Source organism: Aspergillus pseudotamarii (genome assembly GCF_009193445.1).
Source record: "Aspergillus pseudotamarii strain CBS 117625 unplaced genomic scaffold BDV38scaffold_25, whole genome shotgun sequence".
NCBI classification, from domain to species: domain Eukaryota; kingdom Fungi; phylum Ascomycota; class Eurotiomycetes; order Eurotiales; family Aspergillaceae; genus Aspergillus; species Aspergillus pseudotamarii.
In genome coordinates this window covers 1-15356 of record NW_022475039.1, presented here as the reverse complement: position 1 = coordinate 15356, position 15356 = coordinate 1, and the positions used below count along the sequence as shown (strand labels likewise).

The 15356-nt window shown below is 48.8% G+C and overlaps 7 protein-coding genes and 1 non-coding gene across 8 annotated transcripts; 5 read left to right on the top strand and 3 right to left on the bottom strand.

Moving 5' to 3' along the window:
* Nucleotides 1-727: 727 nt before the first annotated feature.
* Nucleotides 728-1168, top strand: BDV38DRAFT_282625 (uncharacterized protein; the record flags this gene model as incomplete). The annotated part of the gene is made up of 1 exon (XM_032059827.1): nt 728-1168. The coding sequence occupies one exon, from the start codon at nt 728-730 to the stop codon at nt 1166-1168; it is 441 nt and encodes a 146-aa protein (XP_031913751.1).
* A 645-nt stretch (nt 1169-1813) lies between these two features.
* Nucleotides 1814-1897, bottom strand: BDV38DRAFT_t125. The gene has a single exon. It is a non-coding gene; the product is annotated as a tRNA-Lys (tRNA).
* A 226-nt stretch (nt 1898-2123) lies between these two features.
* Nucleotides 2124-3277, top strand: BDV38DRAFT_82808 (putative flavoprotein). Its single transcript, XM_032063995.1, has one exon. The coding sequence runs from the start codon at nt 2271-2273 to the stop codon at nt 2970-2972; it is 702 nt and encodes a 233-aa protein (XP_031913750.1). The 5' UTR covers nt 2124-2270; the 3' UTR covers nt 2973-3277.
* Nucleotides 3278-3362: 85 nt separating this feature from the next.
* Nucleotides 3363-4335, top strand: BDV38DRAFT_271016 (DUF3431 domain-containing protein; the record flags this gene model as incomplete). Its single annotated transcript, XM_032057243.1, has 2 exons — nt 3363-3712; nt 3765-4335. The coding sequence occupies 2 exons, from the start codon at nt 3363-3365 to the stop codon at nt 4333-4335; spliced, it is 921 nt and encodes a 306-aa protein (XP_031913749.1).
* Nucleotides 4336-4815: 480 nt separating this feature from the next.
* cwc27 (putative peptidyl-prolyl cis-trans isomerase) lies at nt 4816-6806 on the top strand. The gene has a single exon (XM_032063992.1). It carries the CDS (start codon nt 5045-5047, stop codon nt 6677-6679), a length of 1635 nt encoding a protein of 544 aa, XP_031913748.1. The 5' UTR covers nt 4816-5044; the 3' UTR covers nt 6680-6806.
* Nucleotides 6807-7327: 521 nt separating this feature from the next.
* On the bottom strand, nt 7328-10227 carry BDV38DRAFT_82783 (uncharacterized protein). Its single transcript, XM_032063993.1, has 2 exons — nt 9516-10227; nt 7328-9456 (listed from the first exon to the last, which is right to left on the bottom strand). Exons 1-2 carry the CDS (start codon nt 9986-9988, stop codon nt 7563-7565), a joined length of 2367 nt encoding a protein of 788 aa, XP_031913747.1. The 5' UTR covers nt 9989-10227; the 3' UTR covers nt 7328-7562.
* Nucleotides 10228-11153: 926 nt separating this feature from the next.
* On the bottom strand, nt 11154-12477 carry BDV38DRAFT_82793 (putative aldo-keto reductase (AKR)). Its single transcript, XM_032063994.1, has 2 exons — nt 11959-12477; nt 11154-11899 (listed from the first exon to the last, which is right to left on the bottom strand). The coding sequence occupies exons 1-2, from the start codon at nt 12223-12225 to the stop codon at nt 11213-11215; spliced, it is 954 nt and encodes a 317-aa protein (XP_031913746.1). The 5' UTR covers nt 12226-12477; the 3' UTR covers nt 11154-11212.
* A 1521-nt stretch (nt 12478-13998) lies between these two features.
* On the top strand, nt 13999-14669 carry BDV38DRAFT_282619 (putative GPI anchored protein; the record flags this gene model as incomplete). Its single annotated transcript, XM_032059826.1, has 2 exons — nt 13999-14311; nt 14368-14669. The coding sequence occupies 2 exons, from the start codon at nt 13999-14001 to the stop codon at nt 14667-14669; spliced, it is 615 nt and encodes a 204-aa protein (XP_031913745.1).
* Between the last annotated feature and the right edge of the window lie 687 nt (nt 14670-15356).

Sequence of the window (15356 nt, the reverse complement as noted above, 5' to 3'; positions counted from 1 at the left end):
AATGTTACAGTGCTTGTATGTAGTGAATCCCTGATACTACTGATGGTCCCCGAAGTCATGAAACAGGTACACAATAAATCAACTAGGATAAACAAACATAGCTTGTGTCGGTAGGAACTTGCAGCGGCTGCTGCTCCGCATCTGAATTTGGTGGTAGCACGACATTCATTTCCACGAGCTAGACTATGAAGATACCCCAAGTATGCCAAAGTCAAGGAGGGCCTTGAGCGGCGTTTCAAAGAGCGGGGCTTGGCGCTTAAATGTCATCCAAATTATGTCTCCCTCTCGTTTTCGAGATGCTTTGATCCCATCTCTCTGGAAATGGAATCAGTCACACTAGAGGCCTTGCCTCCAGAGGTCAAACTGCTCGTTCTGTATGCCACCCCAGATCTTCCTTCCCTAAATGCATTGGTTCATGCCTCTCCCTCATTCCATACGCTATATTTATCACAGCGAAAACAGCTGCTATCAACTATCCTTGAAAGACGCCTTCAGATACCTGTCATGGTCGATGCAGTCGCTGCATTGATCGCCTTACGCGGGCGGGAGGAAAGATGCAAAGCCCCAAAGCCTGGTCGAGAGGCAGTTAATGAGTTTCTGAGCAAATGCATTCTCTTGCGTTCAATACTTGACCCACCATACTCCTTTTTCTGCAGAGAAATACCTAGGTCAGAAGTTGGATGTTTATCAAGTGTTTGCCTCTTTAGTGGAAGAGGATCTACTTGAAATGGCTCGACTTCACACTATAGTAGAGTTTATCTTAGAAGATATTGTCCACTCATTCCTCGAGCTTAGGCCAGATGCCCAAAAGCCAAAGGAGGAGAAGGTTGTGTTATCACCATCAGAAACATTCCGGATGCAGCGAGCTCTCTACCGACTGGAAATCCATCGACTCTTGTTCAATAGCAGGGATCTTCCATCGTTTGCCGGCTTAGATTACTTTGAAGACGTACATCTTGACGGCAATGACCAATGGATTTTCTTCCTTAGTTTATTCAGCCCATGGGAAATGGAGGAGATCCGATGTGTCCTGATGTATATGTTTCGAGCATCTGAAGAGCTGCCAGGAGCGACCGTATTTGACTATTGGTGTGAGCTCTCTCCCGATGAGAATGAAGATCCATTATCTCATCTTTATGATCATAGTATGATTCATATCACCGGATAATCTAATATTATCTTGATAACTTAAGTGATCTAGAGATTGACGACACCAACAGAGAACGTTATGTCTCTTACGGTCTGGGTTTTCTCTCTCACTAGATAGAAGTCGATTTCCACCCGCCAGTGACTGTACGTTGGTCCTATGGAACCGCTTTGAGGCGGGTGTATTGCGACAACCTAATATATGGAAGGTACCCAGCCAAGATAGCGTACCCTCCTAGTCGTACAGCTTGTTTCCTTTCCAGGAATTCATTCATAGGCCAGAGCATGCTCGCGTTATCTAACAGACGACCTATGTTTCTGATCAACCGACAAAGTTGATCGAAGGCTACCAACATCAAGCAAATCAAGACGTTAATCTCCCAATTAGCGGCCCTTAACGTATGCCGTTGTTTCGAAGGCCATTGCGTAGAATTTCATCATTTCATCGATATCACGTTCCTACAACATCATGTTATAAGTTGATTGCGGTCATATAGACAGAGTGAACGAAGTATCAAATGAATACCAGGGACAGCAATGTTAGAGAAACTTCGATCAATATGAACACCAACGAGGTAGCGAAAAAGCACTTTGCAAAAGCAGTGAATGGCAGATAGAGCTAAGGTAGCTTGCTGTTATCACCGAGAAAAACAAAAGCAAAAAGAGAAGCCGAACGCGGGGGTCGAACCCGCAACCTTGAGATACCGTGATGACTAAGAGTCTCACGCTCTACCGATTGAGCTAGCCCGGCTACTTGTTGAAGAACGCTTCGTATTTTGGTTATATAAACCTATTTTGAAAAGAAGCGGGCTCTGCTTCATATGAACCTATTTCATGGACCACACTCCATGGCAGGCCGGCAAACTAATTGTTAATGTAGGCTATTCAACAATCCTACTGAGCATAAATGACCAAGGAAAGGAAAGGACGAAAAATACAACTTATTCCTTCTGTGAGAGAGCATCTCGACTCAAACATGGTTCTCTATAGTTAACTCTGCATAATAGCCGCTAGTGCAGACCTACCGGATTAGAAATATATAAGCATCTCATCTCGCCCGGTAGCTTACCGATTACATCAACCTTCTCCCGACTAGACTCGCACAGTATACATCCACCAGGATCATGGCAACAGAAAAGTCACCAGCAGCGGAGATTGCTGCATCACTCCACGATGGCAAGGTACATCTACTTCTGGCTGCAACGGGCTCTGTTGCCACAATAAAGCTACCACTTATCATTGCGGCATTCGCAGATCATCCGAATATCTCAATTCGGGTGATTCTCACCAAAGCTGCCGCTGAGTTTCTTCGTGCTCAATCAGAGGAACAACCTTCGGTAGAATCACTCTCATCGCTTCCTAACGTCGACTCGGTCCTCCATGATGAGGATGAATGGTCTCAGCCCTGGACTCGAGGCTCAGACATACTACACATCACCCTCCGTAGATGGGCTCATTTATTAGTTATCGCCCCACTGAGCGCCAATTCACTGGCGAAAGTGGTCCACGGAATGTCTGACAATCTACTCACGAGCGTTGTACGCGCATGGGACACGACCGGGTTGATCGACGGGAGAAAGAAACGGATACTTGTCGCCCCCGCGATGAATACAGCGATGTGGATGCATCCTGTGACAGCACAGCAGATGCGCGTACTGCAAGAAGATTGGGGGATTAAAAAAGTCAATGGGAATGAGCAGGGCTGGTTTGAAGTCCTCCGGCCCATTGAGAAATCGCTCGCGTGTGGTGATGTGGGGTCCGGCGGGATGATGGAATGGCGGGAGATCGTGAAGATCGTTAAGCAGAGATTGGATCCTTCTGCTTGAGTTTAGTATACATGCCGCCTCTTTATTCTGTGATAATCGGAATGCAAAATACTTCGAGGTCTAGCCACGGTAGTGGTAATTCCACCTAACTACCCTTCTCGACTCAATGTTACATCACCAGTCTCGTGTCCGGAAAAGTGCGCCTGCGAATGGTACGCTGGGGCTATCCAGAAGTCACTCCGTGCACTTCATTGGGTATTGGTAAGAAAGAATGAATCACTAATTCTCAATCCTTGACAAAGGACTAGGATCCCTGCTCCCACTTTCACTAGAAGCGCCTTCATTTCAATCATTGTCATGGCCCCCGGCGACTGGAGTCTTGAATTCTAGCCGAACAGCTATTTGCACTTAGATCGAGACGCAATGAACTAGGCCTGAATCGAGCTCAGGATGCGCCAAATTGAGCGTCTTAGCATTGCGGTTCTGCTGCTTTGCTCTATTGTGTGGCTTGCGAAACGCTTCAACAATCCGTCCTTGGAGGTTCACCAGTTGTCTCGTTGGCACAATGGGATCAATTTGGGATACACAACGCCCATGCCAACACCCACCATTTCTCAAAACACGTCAACCACTAGAAAAAAACGGCCAAGTATCACCGACCTGACGCCCTCACGGCATAAGGGAGCTGAGTCGCCTAACAATGAGCACCCCAAGATCAAGATAACAGCAATCGATCGCGTTATTGTTGTTGGAAAGACGAAAGAGGACGATACGAACTGGGTAGCGAACGAGTTGTCCAGGTAAGACCTGTACTCTGGATGTATAGCCGGTGGAGCTAACGTATCAACGCAGCTGGCAGCACGCAATCTATGCAGTGGATGACCCCGATGCACCCCTCCATGTAGCCAAGAACAAAGGGAGAGAAGCCAACGTGTACCTGCAATACATAATCGACAATTATGATGACCTCCCCTCCACCATCGTCTTCCTCCATAGCCACCGCGACGGCTATCCAAGAGCCTGGCATACGGAATTCTCCGACCACAGCAATGTACGTACCGTCCGAATGTTGCAGACAGATTTCGTCCAGCGCAACGGTTACGCCAATCTGCGCTGTAACCCCAATCCGGGCTGTCCTGACGAGATCCGCCCATTTCGCGGATTAAGCGACGAAAAGCACTTACCGGAGCAAGTGTTCCCTGAGGTTTGGAAGACGTTCTTCAACAATACCAATGTCCCAGAGGTCATCGCGACCCCATGCTGCGCGCAATTTGCGGTGTCGAAAACGCAGGTGTTGCAGCGCCCATTGAGCAGTTATGTGCGGTATCACAAATGGCTTATGGAGACCGAATTACCAGACGACACCAGTGGACGGATCATGGAGTATATGTGGCATATAATTTTCGGGCAGGATCCCGTCTAGTAGGTCACTCGTCTTATGATATCAGCTCCTTTTACTGACTTGCCGTATAGTTGCCCTGATATATACCAATGTTACGAAGATGTTTACGGCACTTTTGATTAGCGATTGTCAGATCAAAATATATATTCTCTAGAAAAAATGAATAAGCTGAAAACAGACATGATATCATCATTGGCATTGATTAAATAGCAAAAGTTGCGCCCAACAAGCCATGGGACTAGTATACTCAACCGATTATACACGCCGTTAGGTATTCTACTAGAACTAGCTCAAATGTTTTCCACCATGAAAATCAGTAAAAGAAAATACAACTACTTAATTCAAGCAGAGACAAAACATCGCAATAACATCTCGCATACATGTAGAAACTAAAATTGTAAATGTCTATTGTCTAAACAGAGCGGCCGTGACATGACGTGACCACATCTACAATCGAATGAATTTTCCCCGAAAGGCTTCGACATCCGCCGAACACGCCCTCTTCCTCGACCACAATCCCCCTCCCCCCAAAACCCCACGCAACCCTTACTTCCGTGGAGGTTTTCCAATAATGAGAATCGCACACAATAACCTCACAATCTAACTCAACATCCTCCCACTCACCCACGGAAACCATCTCTAACGGAGCTCCAAGACACGCGCGAACCCTCAACCTTCAAACCCAACGCAATTCAACCGCACATCAAACAACCCTCCAAACCCCCCCAAAATGTCCGCTCATTACGCAACAGAACCAAACCCGACAGCCTCAGCAACCCTAAACACAACCTTCGGCCCCCTCCACATCTCCCTCTTCGCAACACAAACCCCCCTAACATGCCGGAACTTCCTCCAACACTGCCAGGATGGCTACTACACTGACACGATCTTCCACCGCGTAGTCCCCGGCTTCATCATCCAAGGCGGCGACCCGACGGGCACAGGTTCAGGAGGTACATCGATCTACGAGGACCCTGAGTTCGAATACGACCCGGAGGCGCGGGATCCGAACGAGAAGGTCGTGCTCCGCGATGAGCTGCACAGTCGGTTGCGGTATAACCGGCGCGGGCTGGTGGGGATGGCGAAGAGCGAGGATGGGAGTTACGGGAGTCAGTTCTTCATTACGTTGGGGAATACGGAGCGGGAGTTGAATGGGCAGTGTACACTTTTCGGGCGCATTGAGGGCGATAGTATTTACAACATGGTGAAGATTGCAGAGGCAGAGAGGGTGGAGGGGACGGAACGCCCTGTGTACCCCGTCAAGATCATATCCTGTGAGATTGGAGAGTTAGGTCCGCTAGCAGGAAAGATCAAGAAGCGCCAGATCACGGCGACGCGAACCGCAAAGACAGAGGACAAGCCCGCACCGAAAAAGAAGAAGAAGAACAAGGGAGGCAAGACACTCCTGAGTTTCGGCGATGACGGTGACGGCGACGAAGATATGCCCATTCGACCCGCGAAACCGAAGTTCAACTCCAGTCTGGTGACAGACACAAACATCCCCGAGTCCCACAAACCAGCCCAAGAACCGAAACCAACAAAGAAACGCCCGCGCTCACCCTCCCCAGAGCCCAAACATCGTCCCAAGACTCCAGAACCAGAGACCCAGCTCCCGCTCCCCAAACCCGAATCGCCAGACCGCTCCCCCTCACCAGCAGCACCACCACAAAAGCAATCCTTCCTCTCGCGCACCAATGCCGAAATCGAGAATCTCAAGGCCTCCATGCGCAGAACAGCCAACACCGGCCCCGCAGATACAGGACACAAAAAGTCCGCCCTAGAAGCCATGATCCCTGAGACAGCTATCCGCGGCCGCAAACGCCCTCCACCGGGCATGTCGGCCTCAACCAACGGCTCAAACGGGATAACAGGGTTCAGCAGCTCAGCAGACAATGAGACACTCAAACTCTTCAATGCGTTCAAGGCCAAGCTTGAAAGTGCCGATTCCACGTCCGCTCCCACGCAGAAGACCACATCCCAAGATACCAAGCCTTCTACTGAGACGCAGGAAGCAGATGACGAGGAGGCGCAGCTCTGCGATCTTCACTTTATCGCGAATTGCCAATCTTGTAAATCATGGGATGATGATCAGACCGCGGAGGGCGGGAAGGCTGGTGCTACGGCGGAGGATGAGGAAGGCTGGTTGACGCATGAGTTGCGCTTTGGTAAGGATACGCTTGGTAAGGATTTGAATTGGAAACGGGAGCATCAGGATGCGGACTCGCTTATGGTGATCGATCCGCGGGAGAAGGAGAAGGAATATGTTGGAGGGAAACGGAGAGGGCTTGAGAGAGATCGGGAGCGAGATAGGAAGCGCGAGCGTGCAGGTAATCTGGAATGGGACAAGGCACGGAGAGGGAAATAATTTGCTGTATACGAATGACTACGTATGTACTTTCAAACCATAGAACCGTCTTCATGACACGATGTAGATCTATATATCTCGAAATATTGTTTAGCTTTGCAGGAGATTACGTACAAAGTTAACAACAGTGAAAGGCATTATAATGCCTCGTGGGAAAACAATGCATGTACATCAATAAGCATAGACAAGCAGGTCATAGCTGGAAGCTCAGTCATAACTATGTACTCAAGTCATTAAAACAAGTGATAAGGATGATTAGAACGAGATCATGAGAGAGGTCCTCCTGGCCCACCATGGCCACAAGATAAGTATCCCAACAGAGGTATATAAACGACACTCCATGTGGGACTCCGTCCCATGCTCATATCTTCCCTTAACTTTTTTTTTGGTTGTCCCGCCGAATCCTAATGCCATTATTCGTAGTGCTATCCGCCTTTGTCGAAACAGAAGACCGGACTCAATTCAGACACCGATCAACTCACAATCCAATAAAACGGATCTGCAAAGGCCGCCGTCCTTATTGGAAGCCCAATCGTAGGCTGCTGGTATGTGTAAAAGATTATTGACTAGTCGTATGCGTCACCGGATTCAGATCAAGAGACCGCAAAACCAGTCTGTCTTGTTGTATTAGGATCGAATAGCTTGGCTAGACGAGGGGGAAAGATGAATAAACGGGACTCGATTTGTACCTTTTTGACCCAATGATGCCTCGTTTATTCGCTTCGAGTGGGTGGGAACGAAAATTGGACAAAGGAAATTGATAGTGGTTTGAGGTCGTTAACTCCCAACGGTGTGTCGCATTTCACGTCTTTCGCTTCTTCAGAGTGGTTTCCCTTTCTTTATTGCCGACGCACAACCCCGTTAGTAGAGTATATCAAACATATTAAGCCTTCTTGCGCCGCTTCGCGCTACCGCCGTTTCCCTTACCTCCCTGGAAATCTTTGCCCCCGTTAGAGACGCCATACTGCGCAGGCTCATCCACGGTGTTACTTGGGCTGGTCGCTTCGCTATCGGTAAGAGTCTCGATGATTCTACCAGCGCCCGGATTTATCGTATTATTAAAGCCGCTGCCATCGTAGCCGTTATAGAAGCTGGGGTTCTGTTGCTGTTGCTCCGGTCCCTCGAACAGATCGCCGTTATCAGGGATATGGTCAAAATCAAACAGGTCGTTTCCGTCTTTGATTACGCTATCATCTGCACCTGTAGTGACAGGCTCGCTTGGTGCCGTAGTTGGTACAGAAGTTGTGGTGTTTCCAAAGTCCAAGTTGTTCTTATTGTTCTCAAGATCCCCAATGTCCGTGAAGTAGTCATTATTGAAGATCTGATCGAGGTCTAGTGGAGGAGGAGGAACACTTCCATCGCCTGTTACCATGCCGGGGATCGTCCCTGTTGGGCTAAGCGGCTGTAGAAGGTTTGTTAAGTTCTGGACCGAACGGTCTTGCTCAGCTTGCATTTTCACAAGGTTGTCAATCTCCGCGCGGGTGCTGGCAAGACGATTCGAATAACCGAGAGGCATTGGCGGTGGTGTGGGGGTCATTAGGGCATTGTTTTGTGACACAGGTACATTGGAGTCACCCGAGTTAGTCTCGTTGGCCATGAGACGGAGCATATCCGCGCGTTGGTTTGGAGTAAGAGGAACATTGCCGTTTGAGGTTTCCAGCGACGACAATACATTGGGAAAGTCAGCAAAGCTTGTGGGCGGAACTCCATTTCGCGCATTGGTATTTTGAATGACGGACATAATATCCCGCTGAGGAAACTGCTCGGGTTGAGGCGGTTGCGCTTCTTTCGGCCGGGGACTGGTATCAAAGACTTCTTCAACATGACCATGTTGGGGAGCGCTCGGGTGGCGAGCATGACCCCGCGGTTGTGGACCGTCATACGCACTGGCGGCCGGTGAGAGGGTTGTTGCGCGGCTTTGTCGTTCTGACGGCGCAGCTTTCAGAAGCAGGGGTTGCTTCTTCATTGCTCGCGGTCCTCCAGGGCTATTTATATGCTGAGCACCCAAAGTGCTCAGCGAATAGTCATCTCCCATGTCGACTACGTTGCCTTGATCCTGTGAGATGGCCCCAGCAAAAGAATTGGCGAGGTTTTGAGGTCCTTCCTGTCCCTGAAGGCTGCGATTATAGACAGTCGCCAGAAATGTGAGAATCGCATTAATGGAATTCTCGTGACGAGTGTGTTGCTCTTGGAAATTGGCGGCCTGTGCGTAGAGTTGCTCGTGCTCTCTCCGTAGCTTGGTGATTGTGTTGGAGATAACCTGCTGTTGCTGCCGAATAGCCTGCAACTCCCGGTAAACCCCCGCGAGTTGATCTTTCGGCATAATATTTCCTCCTTGGACTAGGGATAACTGTCGATTACGGGATCGGTCGTCTCGTGCACCAGGGACATCATCGTAGTCATCGTTCTCATGCTCATCTACGTCTTCGGTTTTCACGCGTACATTGGCCTTCCCTGGTTTGTTCCCTTGCCCTGCCGTATTCTTAGGTTTCTGTATCAACCACAGCAAATCGGGGTGGCCACGCTTGAAGTATGGGTTCGCATACTCGCTAGGGCTCTTGTTCTTTCGTTCACTGGCGCGCATCGAATTGTCCGAGAGCCCCACCTTCTTATGAAACCCGTACATGTTCAACTGGCGGACAAAGGAAGCGTAGTTGTTATGCTTGAAAAGTTCGGGAATTAGGGTCTTTGCGAACTCGTCCTCGTCTAACACGATAAAGGAATTTCCATCATCGGACCACCGAATTAGGTCAGTGTTCTTAGACTCGTCCAGGAAACTGGAAGTATTTGTTAGTCGTTGATCGCCAATGTAGTTTTTACGTCACTTAGACCATACCTGCTTAACTTTTGAACAAATGGAGGGATTTGTTTCCTCTTTGCCTGCACCTCCCTCTTCGCAACCAATGCCCGCTGGTAGAGCTCGTCCAAACTTTCCCCCCAGCCCCCAGGCTCTCCAGTATTACTCCCATGGTCAGACAAGGAGGACGGTGTCTGTTCGTATCCACGATTCCGGCTGACCAGTTGATTTGGTGTCTGTCTACGAGCGAGTTGTGTAGATGCAGTTGCCGTAGATGCCGGCACATCTTGGCCCGCCGAATATGCTGTAGCGCCATAGGGATTCGCATCAGAAAAGGAAGACGGGCTGACAACATTTGAGGAAGTGGTTTGACCCCATTGTAAGAACTGGTCGTTTGAAAGCTGAGCACCAGAGTTTTGCGGATAGTTAGGGATCGGACCAAGTTGTGGATGAACGATAGGAGATGTGCCGGGAGCGGGTCTTTTGCGAGACGTCAAGCCTTGAGGACTCATGGCAGACGGTATGGCGATGCCTGGCCGGTCGGGAGGAAATGTTTTATTCAGTCTAAGACTCGTTTATTGAGGTTGAGTAAAGATGCGGTAAAATCCGATATCTAGTCAATAGTGTGTTCTTCAATGGCTTTTTCAGCCAAGGCTAAGGCTATGGCGGGGAACTCGTATGGCGCGACGCGGCTCAATACTGAAAATAACAATAACAGCGCAAAGAATCGTTTATAGGGTTTCCGTTTGAAGCGGTATCATCCAGGTGGAATCGACAAACGCTTGGGAAGAAGGTCTACGGCAACGGGCCGATATATCGATATTGGAACGCGACACGCGGGGCGATAAATCACTATCAAGAGGGTCGATGTCAATCTAATAACAGGCTCGCGGCAGGCCCAGCTAAGATGAGCGACGAGGAAGAAGCAAGCCAATTGCTTATCACTGTTGCGATTTAAATGTGTGATGAGGACTTGTAAGCGGCGCCTTCTCAGGAACGGGCGCTGCGGCGGATGGGTGGAGGAGGACTGGCACCGGCGCAAGGTTTAAGGGAAAAAAAAAAAAAAAAAAAAAAAAAAGAGGGCAAATCCGCCCGTTTCGCAAACTCGAGAAGACAAACAATATAGTGAAGTGCAGCAGCGACGCAAACAAGAGTTACCGAATCCAAGTGATTCTGGACAACTCGCGTTTGATGAATGGCGATGGCTGAAGATGGCCTGCGTCTGGCAAATCTTCTCTCCGCTACCGTCGAGATGCTTGGCGGTGACGATGAGGTCAATAGTCCACGGCGGTCGCTGATTGGCTAGGGAGGCTGAGTAAGCCAGTCGCTCACCAAACGTGTGCGGACTAGGGCTGACGGGCGAAAAGATTGCTATACAGTGTCTACTCCAGGTATATCGTTATCTTTCTACCTGAGCTATGGGATGTGGACAAATTCACTTGGTCTCAAGCTGATCGTTTCGGATTGCCTTGTTTCCTTAACGCCTACTAGTTTAGTTAACGCGGCATGCCCACTGATCCACTCATATGCAAACGACCAATCATCTTTCATGACCATACCGTGGCATCGTCCTTATTTTTTGCAAAAGCTTCATATGCTACCATTTTGTCCGCTCTAGATGATTCCATTGAAGTTCCACTAGATTCCATTGATTGTCGTCTCAATCTGAATGCGCTTTGGCCATCGGACAATAGGAGCAACCCTAATGCAGGGCACGCGAAGGGAACACTGCTCAATTAGAGCGCGACATGATCCCCAATCAGTTCCTGAAAGTTCTCAAGCACCCTCTGCCATACATTCGGGTGATCTTGGGAGAACCTCTCTACCTTCTCGGGGGCAGTCAGATCCGCCTCCATGCGGCCCCGATTACTCGTCCCGTTCAATAAAGTGGTGTTCCCCAGGGCTAAAACAAGGCAATACAGAGCTGCAGCGGGACTGATTTCTGTGCGACTTGCTAACAATTGGATTGCATCCGATTGAACTAATTCTGGATTTGCCGTCAGTGTCCAGAAGCTCTGGTAAATTATGTCGTTATCCCGGCAATATGAGCGCAACGGGACATCGAACTGGGTGCCCCCATAGAAACGATTCTGGACAACCGCTGGTTTCACTTTGACCAGTGAGGATAGTTCTCTAAGCAGCGGCAAGGTACAGTTCGATATGCCTAGGTTTCGGATTCGATGAGGGACGTAGGTCTCAAACTTGGACCAGGCCTCCAAAGTCTGAGACATTGTCGGGAGCGGGGAATGAAGGATGAGCATATCGATATACGCTTCGTTGACGCTTTCTGGGGCGTCAGATGCACGAAGATGCTCTAGGGATGATTTGATAGAAGCGTGTACTTGTTCTGTCACCGAGGAATTAGGATCATAGGGCATATCATCGGGGTTCTGCCCATTAACGGATGTGAATTTGGTTTGGATCTAACTATGATCAGCCAGGTAAACAGCTAGGTATACTATAGACACTACGTCTGGCTTACATGGAGATCCTCTCGTCGGATCGCTCCGTCCCGAATAGCCCTGCGTATACCCTCGCCTACCAAGTCTTCCCGGTAATGCTTCGGCTGGGCCGCAGTGTCTATGGCACGGAAGCCAGCGTTAAGAGCCTGGTGCACTAAATCTGTTGTTCGATCTTTCTTCCATGCAGTGCCATAGATGAAGACTGGTAGAGTCGCAGGGGGTGCGTTCTGCACCGAACGTAGGAGGTGTCTATCCCAAGACATCTTGGGCATGGCAGAGCGAGCCATCCTTACAGCGAATCTCACCAGGAACCCGCAGAAGAATTATACGGTAGCGTATTGTTAGATCAAGAAGTATGGAATGAAGTAGTGATGTATGTCGAGGTGGAGAACATGTGTAGTAGCTAGCCCACTCGGGCACGGTTGGCCAATGACATGTTTGCAAGAAAGCCGGTGTTCTGACATCTCAAAAGATATGAGGGAAGACGTCACCTACAGGTCACCCCCTCCTATAACCTATCTTGACCACTGGTCTGGCCAACTTAACTAAAATCAATTTCACCTTCAAGCAAAGAGATCGCCATGGAACAGTACTTATCGCATTAGGAGTGCCAGCAGTGATGCTTTTCTTCATACTACGGTTAAGGAATATGGAAAATCCGCTCAACTAATTTGTGCATGGACGATTCTCTTTCAACGCATGGCAATAGCTTGTAGTGTACCATAGATCCTTCCTGCCTCGAGTGGAATCGATCCCGACCTGTTCGGTCAAATGGATGTTAGATGACTCAAGTCATGCATTTAACCGATAGAAACGAGGATCTTCCCAGCAGACTGTAGACGTTTCCCGAAATAGATAATCATGCGGAAACACATCAAGGTCACTGCCCAGTGCTCCAGTGTAACCCTATATCCGGGAGACACCAATCCCCAAAGTACAACGCCTTCGGTTATTTCAGAGCTATGAATAGCATCCGACTTGTGGGTATGGCATATGTCCATGTACTTGCAATATGCAGGGTAGATACAGGCAGCATATTTTTCTTGTCGTTAACTGGCTATGATACTGTGTTGTCAAAGTAATCGGTACCCTCCGATCAACTATATATAGCGGGGAGGCTGTGTAGGAACCCGGCAATTCCATACGTTGGAGAGCTTGTTCGGTAATGCTATTGCCTGATCTTATCTTGTCAGGATCAATTGAGTGCCAAGCGATGATCACAAAAAAATCTTTTTTTCTTCTTCTTTCAGTTTGTCAGTCTGACTTCCTAGTTTTCCGTGTTGTCCCAGGATATTCCTAGTAGATCCCAGTGCGGATGACGAGGCAATGGAGACTGTGAGTGACATCATCGGTAGAACGTCCTCTGGTGGTAAACGTCAAACCAAGGCATTCCACAACAGCTTCCTGAAGAAGTGTATCAACCCAAGTTAACGAAATTCTCGTCCCTAGCATACTACTAGTACACAGTACAAAAGGATCCACATTTACAAAGTGCAACCCAAAAATCCAGGGTCCAGTGTGGCGGTGAAAGTGCAGAAGAATAATAAATGACATTCCCCGCAGACGAGTCTGGTAGTGATGAACAAACCACTTCTTGGCAGCACCGAACCCATAACCTTCTTTCCTCTTTGTTCCAGGCAGCTTCGTTCCCTGTCGATATATTGGTGATACTCATACGTGGATCTGCGGGTTGTCCCAGATTTCCACGCCAGCCGTGCTTGGCATATGTCGCCCGAGGGAGGCTTAGAGTTTCAACAGCTCTCATTGAAAGCAGATCGCTAGAATCCTAAGCGATGAAACTGCCATGTATGGTGCATGCGGAGTACTTCCCGTCTGGGCAAGCTCTAGTTTCGGGCAATGACATCCTTAAATATAGAAGCCTCGTAACGCGAATGAACGGGTTATAAATATGCGTCCTCGTCCGCTTCGAATTGATCACAGCATCATCAGCTTCGACTTCCTCATTTGCATCGCGACCACAGAATCCATCTACATCCGGAACTGTTGACAGTCCTAAACATCTACTTCGTGTCATCGTTGAACGGATCCCATCATACATAATGCGTACCGCCCAATTGCTCGCTCTCTCCGGCCTCATGCTCATGAGCAACGTCGCCATGGGCGCCGAGCTGGAACACGACGACGTGCCCAATCGCTGCTGGGACGTCTGCGGCCCGGTGGTAGGAATTGCGCACAAATGCGACAACATGCACGACAGTGACCGCGCCGAGATGCAGTGTATCTGCGACTGGAAGCAGGCACCATCCCTGATTCCTCTCTGCGAGGCCTGTATCGCACAGTATCGCAGCGAACGCAATAACAGGGACCATGATGATGATGACGACGACGATGACCGCAACCCTCATCACAACGGTATGCAATCCTTCCCGCTCCCTCAAGGTTCATAGCTAACATCCGACGCTGTCCAGATGCTTATGACATCCTCACCTCCTGCTCCCTCTCAACAACCAGCTACAACCCAACCGCCGCAGCCTCCGCCGTTAGCTCCGCAAGTGCCAATGGCACCGGCACAACTCCAACGGCAACCTCATCGGGCATCGCCGACTCCACGAATGGTGGCACCTCGGGCAATTCCAACAGAAACTCGGCGAGTAGCACCAACTCCGCGGCGAGCGCCCAGAACACCGACAATGCGGCGTCTGCTTATTCGAGCCCCAAGGCTGCTTCCTTGGCTGCCGTTGTCGGACTAGGCTTTCTTGCCTGGCTGTGAACATCTCATGGCATGATGACATTACGAGATTGGATATGGCTGAGAAGGGGAGAGTGAGGGAACAATATGGGATGGTGATTCACTGCATCGAGTGAATATATGGATATGGGAGAATGAGATATATGATTACGTTTCATGCCAATCCTTTATATACCCGGCTGGTCATGAGTTATGTTTGCTCGATAATATGCCCTTCCTATTTAACTTATCTATGCGGTGTATATTGAATCACTCCTTTGATATGCATGACTTGTGATTGCCCAGCCCTTCAGTGTTTTTGGACTGATATTCCCATGTTATTATACTTTTCCGATAATATTTATTATGGGTAGTCAAATAGAAATTGCAGACATTCTAATACAGTTCTAGGTTGTGCGGAACTACCCTACCCAACCGATTGAAAACTTGTTCTGCAGTTAATTATGAGACTTTTGCCTGAGTGAGATAAGTGACTCAATTGAAGGAATCACACGAAGTTATATATCCAAATACAAAAGACAGCAATGCAAAGTTTAACTATTGTCCTTACCGAACCCTCAAAAGTCCAATTGCACGCACCAAAGAACCAGAAGATATAAATCACCACCAAAAGCTATCACAAACGTCTCCAATCATGAACCTTGAACCTACTACACTGAAACCCAAAACCCAAATCCAAACCCAAACCCAAAAAGACCATGTCAAAAA

Excerpts from the sequence above, each read along its gene's own strand:
- BDV38DRAFT_82808 (XM_032063995.1), top strand. The coding sequence starts at position 2,271 with ATGGCAACAGAAAAGTCACCAGCAGCGGAGATTGCTGCATCACTCCAC.
- cwc27 (XM_032063992.1), top strand. The coding sequence starts at position 5,045 with ATGTCCGCTCATTACGCAACAGAACCAAACCCGACAGCCTCAGCAACC.
- BDV38DRAFT_82783 (XM_032063993.1), bottom strand. The coding sequence starts at position 9,988 with ATGAGTCCTCAAGGCTTGACGTCTCGCAAAAGACCCGCTCCCGGCACA. Across the intron at positions 9,457-9,515 it reads TTTGTTCAAAAGTTAAGCAG|TTTCCTGGACGAGTCTAAGA; the intron begins GTATGGTCTAAG and ends AAATACTTCCAG.
- BDV38DRAFT_82793 (XM_032063994.1), bottom strand. The coding sequence starts at position 12,225 with ATGGCTCGCTCTGCCATGCCCAAGATGTCTTGGGATAGACACCTCCTA. Across the intron at positions 11,900-11,958 it reads TCCGACGAGAGGATCTCCAT|ATCCAAACCAAATTCACATC; the intron begins GTAAGCCAGACG and ends GATCATAGTTAG.